Source organism: Martes martes (assembly GCF_963455335.1).
Source record: "Martes martes genome assembly, chromosome: 7".
Classification (NCBI taxonomy): Eukaryota; Metazoa; Chordata; class Mammalia; order Carnivora; family Mustelidae; genus Martes; species Martes martes.
In genome coordinates this window covers 69,671,841-69,690,870 of record NC_137894.1, presented here as the reverse complement: position 1 = coordinate 69,690,870, position 19,030 = coordinate 69,671,841, and the positions used below count along the sequence as shown (strand labels likewise).

Below are 19,030 nucleotides of genomic sequence, written 5' to 3'. Positions count from 1 at the left end.
CCCAGGCACTCCACTACAAGACCTCTTCATAAAGCCATTACCCTCAAGAACAGGAGATGCAGCTGACTTTCCTAACACAGAGAAACAGGCACAGAGACTTAGACCAAATGAGAAGACAAAGGAATCTGTCCCAAATGAAAGAACAAAACAAGGCCGCAGCAGGAGATCCAAGCAAAACTGATAAAAGCAACATGCCTGATGGAAAATTTAATGCAATGATCATAAGGATACTCACTGGACTTGAGAAATGAGTGGAGAACACCAGTGAGACCATTGTCATAGAGGTAAGGAATAACATACCACAGATAAAGAGCTCAAAAAACAAAATGAGAAACGTGCATGATGGCATGAACAGCAAGACGGAAGAAGCAGAGGAACAAATTAATGACCTAGATGAAAGAGCAATGGAAAGTAATCAAGTTGAACAAAAGAGAGAAAAAAGAATTATGCAAAACAAAAAGAGGGAACTCAGTGACTCCAAACATAATCTTCGTATTATAGGGTTCCCAGAAGTAGAAGAGAGAAAAGGGGGCAGGGAATTTATCTGAAGAAATAATAGCTGAGAACTCCCCTCATCAGGGAAGGAAAGAGAAACCCAGATCCAGGAGGCAAAGAGAGCCCCCAACAAAATCACCAAAGAAGGTCCACCCTAAGACATATTGTAATTAAAATATATAGTGATATATACTAATTAGTAATACAGTAATATAGTGATAAAGAAAATATATTAAAAACAGCAAGACAAAAGACAGTTACAATACAAAGGAAACCCCATAAGGCTACTGGGATTTTTCAGCAGAAACTCTTCAAGCCAGAGGAGAGTGGCATGATATATTCAAAGTGCTGAATGGGGAAAACTTATAGCCAAAAATATTCTGTCCCAGAAAGACTATCACCCAGAACAAGAGAGATAAAGAGTTTCCCAAACAAAAACTAAAGGAGTTCATTACTATTAAACTTGCCCTGCAAGAACTATTAAAGGGGACTCTTTTGAGTGGAAAGGAAAGACCAAAAATGAGAGTATGAAAGTAGGAAACACAAAAAGCAGTTAAAATGAATTATTTCTGTTAAAAAAAAAATCAGTCAAGGAACACACAAAATAAAAGGATGTAAAATATGACACCATATACCTAAAAGGTGGGGAGGAGAGGAGTAAAGAATGGGTTCAAACTTAAACAACCATCAACTTAATATAGACTATATGCAGATGTTATATACCTAATAATAACCACAAATCAAAAACCCCTAATGGATACACAAAAAATAAAGAGAAAAATCCAAATATATCACTAAAGAAAACCAGTAAACTATGAGAGATAAGAAATGATCAGAGGAAAAATCTTCAGAAAGAATCACAAAACAAGTAATAAAATGGCAATAATTGCATATCTATCCAATAATTACTTTGAATGCAAATGGACTGAATGCTCCAATCAAAAGACAGTTAAAGAATGGGTAAAAAAACAAGATCCATCTATATGCTGCTGCGAAGAGACCCATTTTAGACTTAAAGACACCTGTAGACTGAAAGTGAGAGGACGGAGAAACACTTATCATACAAATAGATGTCAAAAGAATTTGGGAGTAGCAGTACTTATACTGGACAAAACAGACTTTTTAAAAAAAGACTTAATAAGAGACAAAGAAGGATATTAAATAATCATAAAGGGAACAGCTCAACAAGAAGATATGACAAGAGTAAATATTTCTGCACCCATATACATAAAAGTCATTAACAAACATGAACTAATCAATAACAATACAATTATAGCAGGGGACTTTTACACCCTACTTATATCAATGGACAGATCATCTAAACAGAAAATCCACAAGGAAACAATGAATTTGAATGACACACTGGACCAGATATACTTAACAGATATATTTGGAACATTCCATCCTAAAACAGCAGAATACACATTCTTTTCAAGTGCACACAGAACATTCTCCAGAACAGATCCCATATTAGGCCACAAAACAAGCCTCAACAAATCCAAAAAGATCGAAGTCATACCATGCAACTTTTCTGACCACAATGCTATGAAACTAGGAGTCAACCACAAGAGAAAAATCTGGCAAGACCACAAATACATGGAAGTTAAATAACATGCAAACATGTTCATCGGTACTCATTATCAGGGAAATGCAAATCAAAACTATACCTCACACCTGTCAGAATGGCTAAAATAAAAAACACAAGAAACAAGTGTTAACGAGGATGTGGAGAAAAAGGAACCCTCCTCTTGCACTGTTAGTGGGAATGCAAACTGGGGCAGCCACAGTGGAAAATAGTATGGGGGTTCCTCAGAAAGTTAAAAATAGAACTACCACATGATCTAGCAATTGCACTACTATTTACCCAGAGAATACAAAAGCGTTAATTCAAAGGGATACACGCACCCCTGTGTTAATGCAGCATTATTTACAATAGCCAAGATATGGAAGCATACTAAGTGTCCATCCACAGAAGACTGGATAAAGAAAAGATGATGATGATGTGTGTGTGTGTGTGTGTGTGTGTGTGTGTGTGTGTGTGGAATATTATGGAATATTACTCAGCCATAAAAAAAGAACGAGATCTTTCCATTTGTAGCAAACATGGATAAACATGGAGGACATTATGCTAAGTGAAATAAATTAGACAGAGAAAGACAAATACCGTATCATTTCACTTATACGTGGAATCTAAATAACAGAACAACAAACAAACACGACCGGGCTCTTAAATATAGAAAACAAAGTCGTGGTTAGCAGAGGGCAAAGCAGTGTGAGGACAGACGAAATAAAGGGAATTAAGAGGCACAAACTTTCAGTTATAAAATAAATAAGGCACAGAGATGAAAAGTAGAGCATAGGGAATATAGTCAATATTACAATAACATGATAATATTGTATGGTTACAGATGATGACTATATTTATTGTGGTGAGAACTGAGTAATGTACAGAATTGTTCCACCAGTATGCTGTACACCTGAAACTAATATAACATTATATGTCAACTACACTTAATAAAAAAGAAAATCATAAGGAAAATATATTTATAGTTCTATACTGTAATTATCAAAAAGAATCCATATATAAGTGGATCCACACATTTCAAACTTGTGTTAAGGGTCAAAAGTAATATTATTGGGGTGCCTGGGTGGCTCTGTGGGTTAAAGCCTCTGCCTTCGGCTCAGGTCATGATCCCAGAGTTCTGGGATCGAGACCCGTATCAGGCTCTCTGCTCCACGGAGAGCCTATTTCCTCCTCTCTCTCTGCCTGCCTCTCTGCCAACTTGTGATCTCTGTCAAATAAATAAATAAAATCTTAAAAAAAAAATTATTATTGAAAAATTAAGTTACTAGAAATAGCTGCAATATGATCCCATTTTTATAAAAAACAAAAGGCTATGTGTAATATGTATATATAGATATATGTATATAACATGCATATACATATGTATATACATATATATAAGTTTGTATGAACACAGTATAAGTCTAGAAGGACATACACCAAATTGTTAACAGGTTAGGGGGTAGGGGGAGCAGAAGGCACGATGGCAATGAACAGAGACACTTTTACTTCTTAACTCATTTACTTGGGTATTGTTCAAATGTGTTGCAAAAGTATGTATTACTTTGGTCCTTTTAAAGCACCCTATAGGGGCGCCTGGATGGCTCAGTGGCTTGGGGCCTCTGCCTTTGGTTCAGGTCATGATCCCAGGGTCCTGGGATCAAGCCCCGCGTCGGGCTCTCTGCTCGGCAGGGAGCCTGCTTCCCCCTCTCTCTCTCTGCCTGCCTCTCTGCCTACTTGTAATCTCTCTCTCTTTGTCAAATAAATAAAAATAAAATCTTAAAAAAAAATAAAGCACCCTATAAATGAATTTTTTTTTAAAAAAAAGCCTGGCCTTAGGCTATTTAGTATTAGTATCAAATTAAAAGGTTTAGGAGTTGAGTAGTTCTGTGATTTCTCCTGAATGTGATTTATAATGTAGTTTTTTTGGTCAACATTGTTGTAGATTTCTTGAAAATCAGTAACACTGAAAATAAAAATGTCAACAAAAGCCAAGTTTGATTAGTTTTTATAGTGTTTACTATTAGTATTATTTGGTGAGGTGAGAGTAGTTCCAATTACATTTGTTGACACATTAAGCATAAAATATTTAGGGGTGCCTGGGTGGCTCAGATAGTTAAGCATCTATCTGCCTCTGGCTCAGCTTATGATCTCCAGGTCTGGGAATCGAGCCCCACATCGGGCTCCCAGCTCAGTGGGGAGTCTGCTTCTTCTTCTTCTCCTCCCCCAGCCTGTGCTCTGTCTCTCAAATGAATAAATAAAATCTTTAAAAATAAAATAAAATATTTAATATTCTATTTTCAATGGTTTTCTACATCAATACTATCTAATTGGAATCTCAGGTTTCAGGTACATATACAAAACATTCAGTATGTATATACTGAAGTTAATACATGGAGAAAACAAAATACATTTAACAAAGGATTGGAATTCACAATGGATTGTTAAGTACTTACTTGAAAAATGTTCTTGGTCGACACCATTGCTGCTTCCCACTATATTACATAACTGGGCATTCGTTATCAAGTTGTGCATCCCAAGAATAGCTACAAATATAGAAAAAGTTACTTTTATTTCCATCAGTTTCAAACATAAATAATTGATTTTACAACCAAAAAATTCTGATTTTAACATTTTCTGAACATTTTATTTTGCAGCCAAAAAAGGAGACAATGTGATTAAAAAATCACCTATAACCTCTTTCTCATTAATACCCCTATTACTTCACCCCTTATTTGGATTTAGATTTCCCCACATTTATGAATTAGGACACGCAACTGAAGCCAGCCTAACCCTAAATGTAAATCTATACTTAGCTCCATCTGGTGGCTAAGAGAGAATACTGAAATGGTCTATTTTTGCTGCCCATCCTCACAAGGGTTCTAGGAACAATGCAATCTAAGGCAGATTTTTACATTTGTTAACCTCATGTTCATTTACATTCATATTTTAGCTAAGAGTAGAATACCAAAAGTATAGCTGAATTCTCATCTTTAAGATTAAAGTAGCATCCCTCAAAAATGACAGGAGAAATCTGGGTTTCAGTTTTAATGCCCCTTTGCACACATGTGGCAGAAGCTACAGTATGCCCCTGGCCCATTCCCCTCGGACGAAAGCACCATTTATAACTCCAATAGTCCTTGGCATCCCAAGGAATCAGACACCTGCTCTGGCACTACACACTGATTGTCCCTTCCTGGGTCCTTCCCAAAGAACCATCACTCTTCCTTTCAAACATGTTAGCTTCTGGGGTTCCTTGGTGCTAAGATATCCCCCCACATGTCATATTTTTCTACCTTGGTAAATAGGTGCATGCAGAGGCAGGTCGGGGAGATACCTGTCCAGGTAAGAAACCAGCAATGATGAAAACCACAGGGAGGTTTGGAGTGTTCCAGATACACTTCAGAAAGTAGGGAAAGTGGTAAGGATAGCTCAGGACTGTTTGTCTGCTTTCCAGTTACTCAACTTGGGGTCTTCCTTTTTTCCCCCAAAGTTTATTTTATTTATTTTTAGTAATCTTGACACCCAAGGTGAGGCTCAAACTCACGACCCTAAGATCAAGAGTTTCATGCTCTTCTGAATGACCCAGCCAGATGCCCCTCATCTTGGGGTCTTAATGGTAAAATGGGACAGTAGTTGACCCTGGAGAGACTTTTTCAGCTTCTAGCTGCACACCAACTGGTGAAAGATTTTTATAAAGACTTTCAAATAATGTAACATGGGAAAAGATATCAAATAATATATTCCATTAACATAAAAATTTCACCACTGAGAGCATTTTAAAAAATGAAAGTCTTTGCCAGATTTATAGTATAAAAAAGACTATACTACTGATCTACTGTAGTGGTCTACTGATTCAACAGCACTTTACTAGGCAAAGGAAGCATCAGTATGATATAAGTGCTGGCATTCCCCTCCCCACTCATTCACCCATTTGTTTTAGGAGATACCTGCAAGGTCACACAATTCTGTATCAGAAGCACTTGTCAAAGCTTCTTCTAATTCCGGATCAAGAGATATTTTTTCTTCTGTGAAAGTCTGCATAGGTTTCTGTTTCGGGATAAATATTTTCCCTGTAAAATAAAGCAGTTTGTTAATTCCGGTATTTATTGCCATTTTACTCTTTTAACAAAAATTATGAAAAGTATGTACAACTGAAGCTGAAGGAAAAAGTCAAGATAAACACCTACAATAATGTTGTTTCATCTTCAGATTTTTTTTTTATTTTGGTGGGGGAGTGGGGGGGGTTAGAAAATTCATCTACTATCCTGCTCTAAGATTAGGAGTCTGAAAACACTTTGGGAAAATCTTTACCTATAAAATGGCATAATGATGCTTCACTTAGGAACTGTTGTGAAACTAAATAAAATAATGCTCATTAAAAAAAAAAAGCAGAGTGTCTAGCTCAAACAGCATTCTTTATCTTGGCTATATAGGTATTATTTTCCTTATTAATGTAAAAAATTCCTGTTTTAGCTTCATTGTACTTATGATTTTCAATGTCAACCACCTCAAATATTGTTTTTTAAATTAATAAAACATACACGAATGCATTCGTAAAAAAAAATGTTGTTTCATCTTCAATATGTATTTTAAGTTTCCAGGGCAGTACTAGGGCTGGCTGTACAATCTGGAATGAAGGAGAAAAAAAAAAAAAAATCAACTGAGAAACTGTTCTATTTGTGAAAATAAAAATAGGCTCTTTTTGGAGTAATTATGAGTTACTCAACAAATACTGAATTGAACGATGAATGTAGGAATAAATTTTAGAAATCTGTAAAACTTTTAGAGATTAAAAAAAACAAAAAACCAAAAACCGGAATCCCCTTTCTTACTCTTAAGCAACAAACTGTCGGCCAAGGCAACAATAAAGTTTATGAGCCCAGAAATTCAAGATCTAATTGCAAACAAATTCCTGTATGTCCTAAGGGGTATCTGGAAACTTTAGGTCACTATTCTTCTAAGCCTCAATGGATGCTAAAAAGGTTACCTGTTAAGAAACTTACAGGTTTTTAGAAAACTAAAATCTTTATTATGTGAAAATCAGTATTTTATTACCATATGTTCAATGCAAGAGTGAAAACATGAAGCAAATGGAAAATGGTAATGATGTAACTGCAGCACAAGCTGACCAAACAAGACATACTCATACATGGTGGGCACTGGGTTATTAACAAGAATGCCTCTGGTTTCTCTCCCAAGACAAGTGAAAAGTCTCACTAAATGATCTAGAAAGGTCTATGCATACCTTCACAGAAGTGCCAATTTCTTTTCCATTAGGAAAACTACCAGGGAAATATGCAAGATTATATGGCGTGATGAATCTATGCAGTGCTCTATCAAAAGAATGTCTGTGGGCTTATAAGTAGTATAGTGAGTGTTGTGTACTTCTTATTCAAAATATACCTCAACCTGTGCAACCAAAAGGAATCCTTCCACAACAGACTGCTTCTAGCAATCTGGCCAAAACTGTTCAGCTATTTTCTACTAAGCCATCTAAAGGACCTTAATTTCTGATACTATGTTTTTTATGGTGAGCGTTTCCATTTGTTTCTTATTAAGAAAAGAGTTTCCACATCTCTGCTGAAATTCCTCCTCTGCTTATGCATGCTGTGTACCTTGTCCACTAGATTCTTTGGCATTTTTGTTATAGTTATTTTGAAGTCCCTAGCTGATAACACCAATATCCGGGTCAAGTCTAATTCTTATATTGACTGTTATTTTCTTGAGTACGGGGAATATGTATCTTAAGATCTTTGGCTGCATGTTAGGCATTTTTTTATAGAAGTATAGCAGAGACTGAAGGAAATGATATTTTTTCTTAGAGGCATGTCCTGTAGGTCAGGGCTGAATCAATATGCTCTACAGTTGAGCTGAATCTGGGCTTTGTCCCTTTAGTTTGAGTCAGTTCCTCACTGGCTTCAAACATTCTGAATATAGGATCAGGACTTTGTCTCCAGGAAAGCCTCAGATTACAACCCTCATGAGGTTCTGGAGATCTGTGCTCCCTCCCTCCTTTTTTGAACTATAAACTGTGAGGAGTTTCTACTGATAGGAAGCCCAGGCTGCCAGCTTTCTAACTGAATGGGGAGCTGCCCTTGTTTTCCTGTCCCATCCCCTGATTTTTGGGCTTTGGCAGATCTCTCAGGCCCCCTCACCTAGTCTACTCTACACTCTGTGACATTGGGGTTGGGGTTGGCCTGGAAGGGTTTTCTCCCAGCCCTCCTGCCTCTCTGAGCTGAAAACCTATACCTCAGGAATTTTCTCTCAGCTCTGCTTCACTGCCTTTGTTCTTCTAATATCCTTAGCACTAAATGAAGACCTAAGGAAAAGAAGTGGGGGTAGTGCAGTCTTAGCATCTCTAAAGCTGCACTGTCCAATATAGTAGCCACTAGCCACATGTGATTATTTAAATTTAAATTAATTAAAATTAGAAATTCAGTTCCTCAGTCATACTAGGCACATTTCAGGTATTTGATATCTATATTTGGATAGCATGTAGCTACCACACTGGTTAGCACAAACACTGAACATTTCCATTATGGCAGAAAGTTCTAGTGGATAACACTGCTGTAGCACTTCTCTGGATTTCTAATCTATCATCTAATCCAAACATAATCATTAAAAGTTTGTTAAAAGTTAGGCTGACTTCTCCTGACTCCTTTCTATGATGGTTTTCTGCTTCTCCCTACATTTCAGTCAGCCAAGAGAGAAATATGTCACTGATCTAATGGAGGGCTTGTCACTTTCTAAAGTCATTTAGGTTTGTGTCCTCAAGCTCTCTGATAGATTTTTATTTATTTATTTATTTATTTATTTATTTATTTATTTTTTAAAAAAGACTTTATTTATTTGACAGACAGAGATCACAAGTAGGCAGAGAGGCAGGCAGAGAGAGAGGAGGAAGCAGGCTCCCCGCTGAGCAGAGAGCCCAACGTGGGGCTCGATCCCAGGACCCTGGGATCATGACCTGAGCCAAAAGCAGAGGCTTTAACCCACAGAGCCACCCAGGTGCCCCAAAGAAGAACTGAACTTTTATTTATTTATTTTTTTAAAGATTTTATTTATTTGTCAGAGAGAGAGAGAGAGAGAGTGAGCACAAGCAGGCAGAGTGGCAGGAAGAGGCAGAGAGAGAAGCAGGCTCCCCGCTGAGCAAGGAGCCCGATGCAGAACTCGATCCCAGGACCCTGGGATCATGACCTGAGCTGAAGGCAGCAGCTTAACCCACTGAGCCACCCAGGCACCCCTGACAGATTTTTAAAAACGATAATAATGTACTTATACTGTTTGTCTGGGTTAGTACATAAGAACAATAGTCTCTTGCAACTTTCTACATTTGAGTTAGAAGTCTTTCTGGTTAATCATTATTTTAAAAATGGCATTTGGTCAATCCACAATATATTTGTATTAGTAAGGATGTTTTTAACTCTAGGTAATATAATACTCAATTAAAAGTGGTTTAAGGGTGCCTGGGTGGCTCAGTCGGTTGGACGTCTGCCTTCGGCTCAGGTCATGATCCCAGAGTCCTGGGATCAGGCCCCACATTTGGCTCCCCGCTCAGTGGGAAGCCTGCTCCTCCCTTTCCCTCTGCCTGCCTCTTCCCCCTGCTTTTGGTCTGTCTCTGTCAAATAAATAAATGAAATCTTAAAAAAAAAAAAAAAAAAGTGGTTTAAACTGGTGCGTCTTAGGCTTTAATGTGCACCTCACTCACCTGGTGATCTTACTAAAATACAAATTCTGATCAGTAGGTCTCACATGGAATCTGAGTTTCTGCATCTAACTAATCTCCAAAATGATGCCAATACCGACCCACAGAACACTTTCAAAGCAGCAAGACTTCAAACAATAAGTATTTTCACAATCTCTGTAAGTTCACACGTAGGTGGTTGTAGGGTTGGTTCAGTGGCTCAGTGTTGACATCAAGGCCCAGGACCTTTCCATTCTTCTCTTTGGTTATAACCAGCATAAAGGCCTTTGTTCTCAGGCCATTAGTCTCAAGATGATTTCTGCAACACTAAGTATCAAGCCCTCATGCAACAAGGTCAGGGCAAGAAGGAGGGACATAATTTTTATAAGGAAATCTGTGCAGACTTCTTAGGTTTCTCTGACCAGTACTGGTCATATGTCCAACTGCAGGGGTGGCATTTTCATTCTATTTCAGAGACAGGTTCTGCAGTAAGGCTGAAGGGATCTGTAAATTGTTACTGAACATGCCAACCACAGAGTGTGTCCAATATTGAACTGGATACAGGACAGCTCTGTGCTTTCTTAATTCCCTGAACATTTTGCTATAGCTACACAGACACATTCTGTTTATTTGTCTGTCTTCTGTAAACTTTACAAGGGCATGGTTTTAGTTCTCTGTACATCTCTACATCCTTGCCTAGTGTGCAGCAGGCAAGCCAATTTGTTGAATAATTTGGTGATCACCTCCAGTGCAACTACATCATTTTATAAAGTATAATTTAAATACCTTGGTTCAAAGTTACATGGCAAAGTGAACACTAGAACACAGGTTCCCAAATTCCTAATCCAGTGCTTCTTTCAATAAACTGGTAGTTTTCAAGCTTAACTTTTTTAGCAATGGACTTTCCCCCTTGTATACCTATATATATGATGATATCCATAACTGATCTTCTTCGTACCAAATTTTGGAGTTCTGATGATTATTAGATAATCTTTTATTCTTGGTTGGCAAAGGCAAATCCAAATCATTACATCCTGATAACTCCATAGTACTTTTCTCAGTGGTTTGACAGTATAATTTTTTTAAAGGTTTTTATTTATTTGACAGAGCACAAGCAGGGGAAGCAGCAGAGAGAGGAGGAGAAGCAGGCTCCCTACTGAGCAGGGAGCCTAAAGGAGGGCTTGATCCCAGGACCCTGGGATCATGACCTGAGCCGAAGACAGATGCCCAACCAACTGAGCCACCCAGGTGCCCCAGTTGACAGTATAATTAAAGTGGCTTAGAATTCATGCCTTTAATTGTCAGTTCAGGATAATTACGTTATCCTGAGCTCAGTCTCACCTGCATTTTCAACAGTCTATGGCAGGAGTTCTAGAGACTGGCTGCACACTGGATTCACCTGGAGGACTTTAAAAAATTCTGATGTCTAAGTCCCACCCCAGCGATTCTGATTTAATTGGTCTGCTGCGCTATATGAGACATCGGATTTTTAAAAGCTCTCTAGGGATTCTAATGCATAGCAGTCGAGGTTGAGAACCACTAGGTTATGGTATTCACTTACTAAACAAAACTACACAAGCTATCAAATAGCTGCCCACGTCTTATTCTAGGGACCAATGGAATCTAAAGCATTATAAAAATCTAAAATGTTTATTTTTGTTATCCTCATCTACATTCCATAGAGGCATTATTCATATCTAATTTTTCCCATACATAAACTTTTGCTAATACTTACAAATACAAAACATATTCATCATAAAAAACAATAAAGCAAAACAACAAAATTTCAAAGGACTTACGGAAATGTTCCTGTGATACAGAATTTTACTATTAAGTTATACAGCTCTGAGACAGTTTGGTACCTCACCTGGCACTCCTCTTTATAATAAATTCTCTGTACATAGACATTTTTGTTGTAGGCATATTCAGCCTGTATAATATTTTAACAATATGAAAAGTAATTACTTCATATTTCTTCATGTTTAGTTTAACACTGACACTGTAACAATGATTTTTTTTTTAAAGATTTTATTTATATTTTTGACAGAGAGAGAGAGAGAGATCACAAGTAGGCAGAGAGGCAGGCAGAGAGAGAGAGGAGGAAGCAGGCTCCCTGCTGAGCGGAGAGCCCGATGCGGGGCTCGATCCCAGGACCCTGGGATCATGACCTGAGCCGAAGGCAGAGGCTTTAACCCACTGAGCCACCCAGGCGCCCCTGTAACAATGATCTTTTAATGCATATATACAAAATCCAATTATAGAAAACTAGCAGTACCTAAGGAGACCCCCCCCAAATTAATTTATAGACCTAAACAATCCCTTTCAAAATCTCAGCTGACTTCTTTGCAGACAGTGACAAAGTAATACTAAAACTCACAGAAATCCAAGGGATCCAAGACAGCCAAATAATCTTGAAACAGAAGAACAAACTGGACTTACAGTTTCCAATTTCAAAACTTAATACAAAGCTACTGTAATCAAGACAGTATTATGTTGCATAAGGAAAGACATCTGGATCAATGGAATAGAACTGAGAGTCCAGAAATAAACCCTTTATGTTTATGGTTAATTGAATGTCTACAAGGGTACCAAGACAATTCTTTCTCCATTGAGTTCAATGGAGAAAGAATTGTCTTTTCAACAAATGGTGCTAGGAGAACTGCATAGCTATATGAAAAAGAATGAAGTCAATCCCCTACCTCTTACCATACAGAAATATTATTTCAAAATGGCTTATAGACCTAGATTTAAAAACTGAAACTATAACACTCTAAGGAAAAGCTGTAAGAGTAAATCTCCATGACCCTGAGTTAGGCAAAGATTTTTGGATATGATATCACAAGCACAAATGACATAAATAAATAAACAAATAATAAATTGAACTATGCCAAAATTTACAACTTTCATGGGGCAAATGATGCCACCAAGAAAGTGAAAAGAAGGGGCACCTGGGTGGCTCAGTGGGTTAAGCCTCTGCCTTCAGCTCTGGTCATGATCTCAGGGTCCTGGGATCGAGTTCCGCATCGGGCTCTCTGCTCAGCCGGGAGCCTGCTTCCCCCGCCCCCTGCCTGCCTCTCTGCCTACTTGTGATCTCTGTCTGTCAAATAAATAAGTAAAATCTTTTTTAAAAAATTAATTAAAGAAAAAGAAAGTGAAGAGAAAAGCTACAGAAGGGTAAAAAAATGTTTTTCAAATCACGTACCTGATAAGGGACTTGTATCCAGAACATATAAAGAAAGCTCATCAATATTAAGTCAATGACTGATGTAAAACACCAGGAATTTCTTTAAGTTTTTTTTTTAAATCACTCAGTGCTCATCATAACAAGTGCATTACTTAATCCTCATCACCTATTTCACCCATGCCCCTACCCACCTCCCTTCTGGCAACCATTAATTAGTCTGTTCTCTCTAGTTAAGAATCTTTTTTGTGGTTTGTCTGTTTTTTTCCTCTTTGTTCAACTGTTCTGTTTCTTAAATTCCATATATGAGTGATATCATACGGTATTTGTCTTTGACTGACTTATTTCACTTAGCATTATACTCTGTAACTCCATCCAAGTCATTGCAAATGGCAAAATATCATTCTTTTTTATGGCTGAGTAATATTTTTGTGTGTGTGTGTGTGTGTGTGTGTGAGATCTATTGATGGACACTTGGGCTATTGTATATAATGCTGCTATAAACATAAGTGTGGATATATTCCTTTGAATTTGTGTTTTTGTATTCTTTGGGTAAATAACTAGTAGTGTGATTGCTATATCATAGGGTAGTTCTATTTTTAACTTTTTGAGGAACCCTCATACTCATCTCATAATGCTGCACCAGTTTGCATTCCCACCAATAGTGCAAGACAGTTCCTTTTTCTCCACATCCTTGACAACACTTGATTCTTGTGCTTTTGATTTTAGCCATTCTGACAGGTATGAGGTGATAAAACTGTAGTTTTAATTTGCATTTTCCTGATGATGCGTGATGTTGAGCATGTTTTCATGTGTCTGTTGGTCATCTATACGTCTTCTTTGGAGAAATGTCTATTCATGTCTTCTGCCCATTTTCTAATTAAGTGTTTGGTTTTGGGGTGTTCAGATGTGTGAGTTCTTTCTATATTTTGGATACTAACCCTTCACCAGATAGATCATTTGCAAATATCTTCTCCCATTCAGTAGGCTGCCTTTTAATTATGTTGTTCCTTTGTTGTGCAGAAGCTTTTTATTTTGATATAGTCCCAATACTTTATTTTTGCTTTTGTTTCCCTGTCCTCAAAGGACCTAGCAAAATAATTTTTAAAAACCTAATTTCAAGGTGGGCAAAAGATTTGAACAGACATTTCTCCAAAGAAGATACACAGATGTCTAACAGCACATGAAAAAAAAAAATGTTCAGTGTCATTAGTCATTGGGGAAATGCAAATCAAAACCACAACACATTATCACTTCTCACCTACTAGTATGACCACAATCAAAAGGACAGACAAGTGACGAGGATGTGGAGAAACTGGAACTGTAATATATTGCTGGTGGGAATATAAAATGGTGCAGCGACTTTGGAACAGTTTGGCTGCTCTTCAAGTTGTTAAACATAGTTAACATATGACCCAGTAATTCTATTCCTAAGCATACACCTAAGAGAAATGAAAACATGTGTCTACACAACAACTTGTACACAAATATTCACAGCAGCATTATCCATAATAGCTAAAAAGTGAAACAATCCAAATGTCCATCAACTGATGACATTTATTCATACAATGACATATGATTCAGCCATAAAAAGAAATGAAGCACTGATACATGCCACAACAGGGGTGAAACCCCAAAATATTTTGCTAAATGAAAGAAGCTCATCATAAATACAGATTGCATGATTCTATTTATACAGATTGTCCAGACAGGCAAATTTAAAGAGACAGAAAGTAGATCAGTGGTTTCCTAGGGCTAGGAATAGAGTGAAGAATTGACTGCTAGCGAGTGAGTGAGACTGACTGCTAATGGGTAGGTACATGATCTGTTTTTGGGTGATGAAGATGTTCTAACCTGAAGACTGTTGTGATAGTTGCACAACTCTGCAATATACTAAAAACCATTAAATTGTATACTCCAAATGGGTAGTATTATGGTGTGGACTGCATCTTAATAAAGATTTCAAAAAACCACGAAGGGGCTGATATATCAAATAAGGTTTTCTGTCTTCCCAAGTGAATTTATATTCACCCCCTAAAATGTAAAGAAAAAAGAATGTTCTAGGATATATTAAGTGAGACAGCAGGTTTGGGCTTCTTAATCAAAATCAGCTGTTTTCTGAGAAATACATCATTAGCAAAATGCTAGACTGATTCCATGTAACAGAAAATGCCTTTCTAAATGTGTGCCCTAATTAAGTATTTTATCAGTTAGGTTTAAGCTAAAAATCTTAATGACTATGAGACATCAACAAATATAATAGACCTTTATAATGGTTAGTTTGATTTGTGCCCTCAGTATCTCACAGGATGAGTGAAATGTTAGGCTTCTGTTAGATGCAGAGGTGTTTTGTACAGGAGTGTTTTTGCAGACAGTAAGGAAATGCACCACATATTTGGTATTGCTTTTACATAAAATTATTAAGCTTATTAGTATCATACTTTAGTATGATCATCTTGATTCTTTTTGTGTTTTTTCAAAACATGGATTATTTCTTTAAAGAAATCTCCATCTCATTCTGATAAAATGACTTAACATATATAAAGGAACTGGTATATAATAAACGTAATAGATACACATTAATTCTTTATTCTTATATTCTTATTCTTAATATTCTTATATTTCTCTTGGGATTTCTTGCATATGTGTGTGTGTGACAGAGACAGAGATGGAGTTTTCCAAAACAAACTAACAAACCAAGACTGAAAACTATATAGTCCCAGGTATCTTTGTTAGTGGTTCTTAAACTCAAGAATGGAAACAGGCTAGGCAAGGTTATTTTTAAAAAAGCTCCCTAAGTGATTCTGACAATTACCTACTCAAATTAATAACAACTAATCTGTATAATTAGAGTTCTGAAAAGATTAGGATGAGTTACCCTGGACTAGTCTAATTTAATTCCCATCTCCTTGAACTACTGTCAAAAAGCCCTGACTTATAACTTTAAATATGTGCATTTATTTGAAATAATATAAATGTGTGAGGAAATAACCGCTCATTTTTGTCCTTCAGGAGACAGCACTCAATCTAAATGACTTTAATTTCCTTGTTTAACATAGCAAAGTCTGAAACTGGAATTTTTTTAAAAACTGAAACTACAATTCTTTATATTGAAGCAAAATAAGAAAATAAACAATGTCTAGATCAGAAAATTCTGTCAGACAAGTATGATATGATATGTTCCCCCCTTGCCTCAAATGGAATAAAACAAACAAAAACAGGGCTATGACTCCTGGTTGCTAAGAATATTAAAATAGTTCAGTAATGTTTACGCAACTACCAATGACAGCTAAGGAAATAAAAGAAACCAAGATAAGAATTCATATAATAGCAATTTAAATGCATGGCACTGAGCCAAACTCCTGTTTGTGCCAAGGGGGGCAGCGGGGAAGGAAAACCTTGCCAAGACTCTTGTTATTGTCACAAAATCAGTAAGAGATACTGCTAACCATGTTAACAATTTTATTGCCAGACCTTTCTTCACTAATCCTCATCTCTTTTGCTATGATACCAAGTTACAGCTACCACAAATGCTAAGAATTATCTTAGTCATAGCTTCAGCCTTGCTGAGCATATAAAAGGTATAGTAATAAGAAACAGAGATGGCTCTTATTTATTTCATTTCTACAGAGGTGGAAGGCCCTAGCTAATTTTACTGTTTGTTTGTTTGTAAGCTACCTGTTCCAAAACAGAAATGAGGTAATTAGGCCACTTTAATGTCCAAGGGGCTTTGGGATATGCCTTTTGGCCAGATGCACACCAACTTCCAATCAACCAAACTAAAGAATGAAGGACTAACCCTGGAAAGGCATTTTTGCTTTCATCCAATGACACATGATCGCTGCTTAATACTGTAATATGATCACCAATAAATGCTCATTTATTCAACAAATGTTTAGTGAGTTTGTGCATACTAGATAATGAGCTAGAAGACACTATAAAGAAAATAAGAGATCTTTACTTTGAGGAGAGATGATTCTGGAGACTTCTACTTCTGACCAAATTCAAATAATAAAGACAGGATTTACCCACATGCCTGAAACACAAAAATGGACAGACTATACAAAAGTTTTCAAGACACTAATAATCATCAGGCAACTAAGGACAGTGATCCCGGAGAGATGAGAAACAAAGCAAACCCTCTGACTGCTCAGCTTCCTGCCTAGAGAAAAGTGTCCAGCCACAGCACAAGGGAATGGGAACCCAGGCAGGGCCTGGGAAATGTTCTGAAGTAGGAGCCAGAGCTGACAGAAAGACCAAAGCAGCTGGCATCTGCAGAACAGCATACCAGAGAGGACAGAGTTACAGAGATGAAGCTCTGGAGTTCTGGAGCTCTGCAGAGGGCTACCTTTTCATCCTCAGCAGAGTACTACTTGGCACATGTGTGAGGAAACTACCTGGGGCCAAGGAAAACACACCTGAGAAGATGCCAGGTAATAGTGCCTGTGCTCATGCAGAGCTGGGAGTAAGACCTGTTCCCAGCAGCCAGACTGCGAAACCTCATAAATCACAGGGCCCTGGGGAGGGAACTCAGAAGGGTCTTGCCTAGTGGAGCAAAAATTAGCCCTAGAACGAGCACCGCTCCAGTCCCACCCAACAAATTGTAAAAATAAGACTCTAAAAATCAAACTGTTTCTAAGTCACTTAATCATGTTCCAGAATGAAACTCAAGGATATTTACAGGGATACCAAAATATCTAGTACCCAACAAGTTAAAATTCATGTCTGAATCCAATAAAATAAAAAAATAAATGCCCACTATGGTAAGCAGCAGGAAAATTCGATCCATAAGGAAGGAAAAAATTGTCCATCATAACTGAGCAATGGCAGATGTAAAATTAGCAGGTAAGGATATTAAGAGTTATTCTATTTCATGGGTTCTAAAGTTAAATAGGGACATGGAAGATATTAAATAAAAAGGAGGAAAAAGAGAAGAACTGATGGGACAACAAAAAAGATATAACATCCTAGCACTAATGAAAAGATTGGCTATATTAATATTAGACAGTGTGATTTCAGAGCAAAGAATATTTTACCAGGGGCAAAGAAGATCACTTTATAATGACAAATGGTCAATTCATCAAGAGTATTTGCCAATCCTAAACAAATAGAAACTAGTAGGAGAGCCTCATAGTATATGATTCCAGAACAATTAATACTAGTATTGAAAAGTATGTAAATCATATACAAAAATGTTAGAAAGGAATATCCAGGCCCTGAATATGGTTATCCAGGTAAAGTTTCCCATAAAATGAGGTCTTAACATGAGTGATGAATGGTCCATCTGGTTAACTCCTTACCCCAAAGAGATAGTGAGTGAATTGTTGAAAAGACACAGTGAGAGGTCTGAAAAGGAGACCCCAGCATCTGCCTTGCTAACTTAAAGAGCTCATTTCAAATACCAGCTTCAGTGCCAGAGAAAACCACTTTTTGGAGGTCCATATAAGGTACATTTAGACTCATAAGACATGAACAGAAAAATAGGATCCCATCTACATCTTGAATTTAGTGAAAACCAACTGCCCGCTGGCAGTTACATAATCCTGCTGATTTAGGCAGGTTATAATCACGATCTTTCTGGTTTACTAAGGGATGAGGCCTGCCTTTTCTCAAAAGAAATCATGTATTCAGCAAGGTGAGGGAAGCTTCCTTTAGTGTAAGAGTGAATACAGTTAAGTTTTCTGGAAAGCCAATGTAATTGTGAATAATTAACTTGGAGAGTGTATGAGAAGTTTTTAGTTTAAAATAATCTGGTTAAATTTGCCTTCAGTAACAAGCAGGGTAAAGTAGGGCTTATGGGATTTGTGGGAAAGAAACCCAAGGGCATTCCCTTCACAGGGAAGGAAAGGAGGGGGAGGGAAAAAGCATAAATGACTCTACTCCGAGGGCCAACAGGGAAAACAAGAGGCTTGGCAAGGAAGGGAGGAGCCCCATGTGGGTGAGCCAGTGGCTCAAAAGGAACTCTCTGGTGCACCTAAGTATAGTGGACACGGTGCATGCAGCCTGGCTCCGGTCTTTCAGTGAAATAAGGGACGCTCGGGGGGGAAAAACAGACTAGGTTAAGGGTGAAGTGTGATATCAGAAATGCAGAGAAAGACTTCTG

At 37.4% G+C, this 19,030-nt stretch overlaps 1 protein-coding gene across 1 annotated transcript in view; it reads right to left on the bottom strand.

Moving 5' to 3' along the window:
* TMOD3 (tropomodulin 3) overlaps positions 1 to 19,030 on the bottom strand; it is a 78,472-nt gene that overhangs the window by 15,768 nt on the left and 43,674 nt on the right. Inside the window, exons 4-5 of the mRNA XM_080807311.1 lie at positions 6,010 to 6,132; positions 4,516 to 4,605 (exon numbers count right to left, since the gene is read on the bottom strand). Of these exons, the coding sequence (XP_080663437.1) occupies positions 4,516 to 4,605; positions 6,010 to 6,132 (213 nt within the window). The remainder of the gene's footprint in view (positions 1 to 4,515; positions 4,606 to 6,009; positions 6,133 to 19,030) is intronic.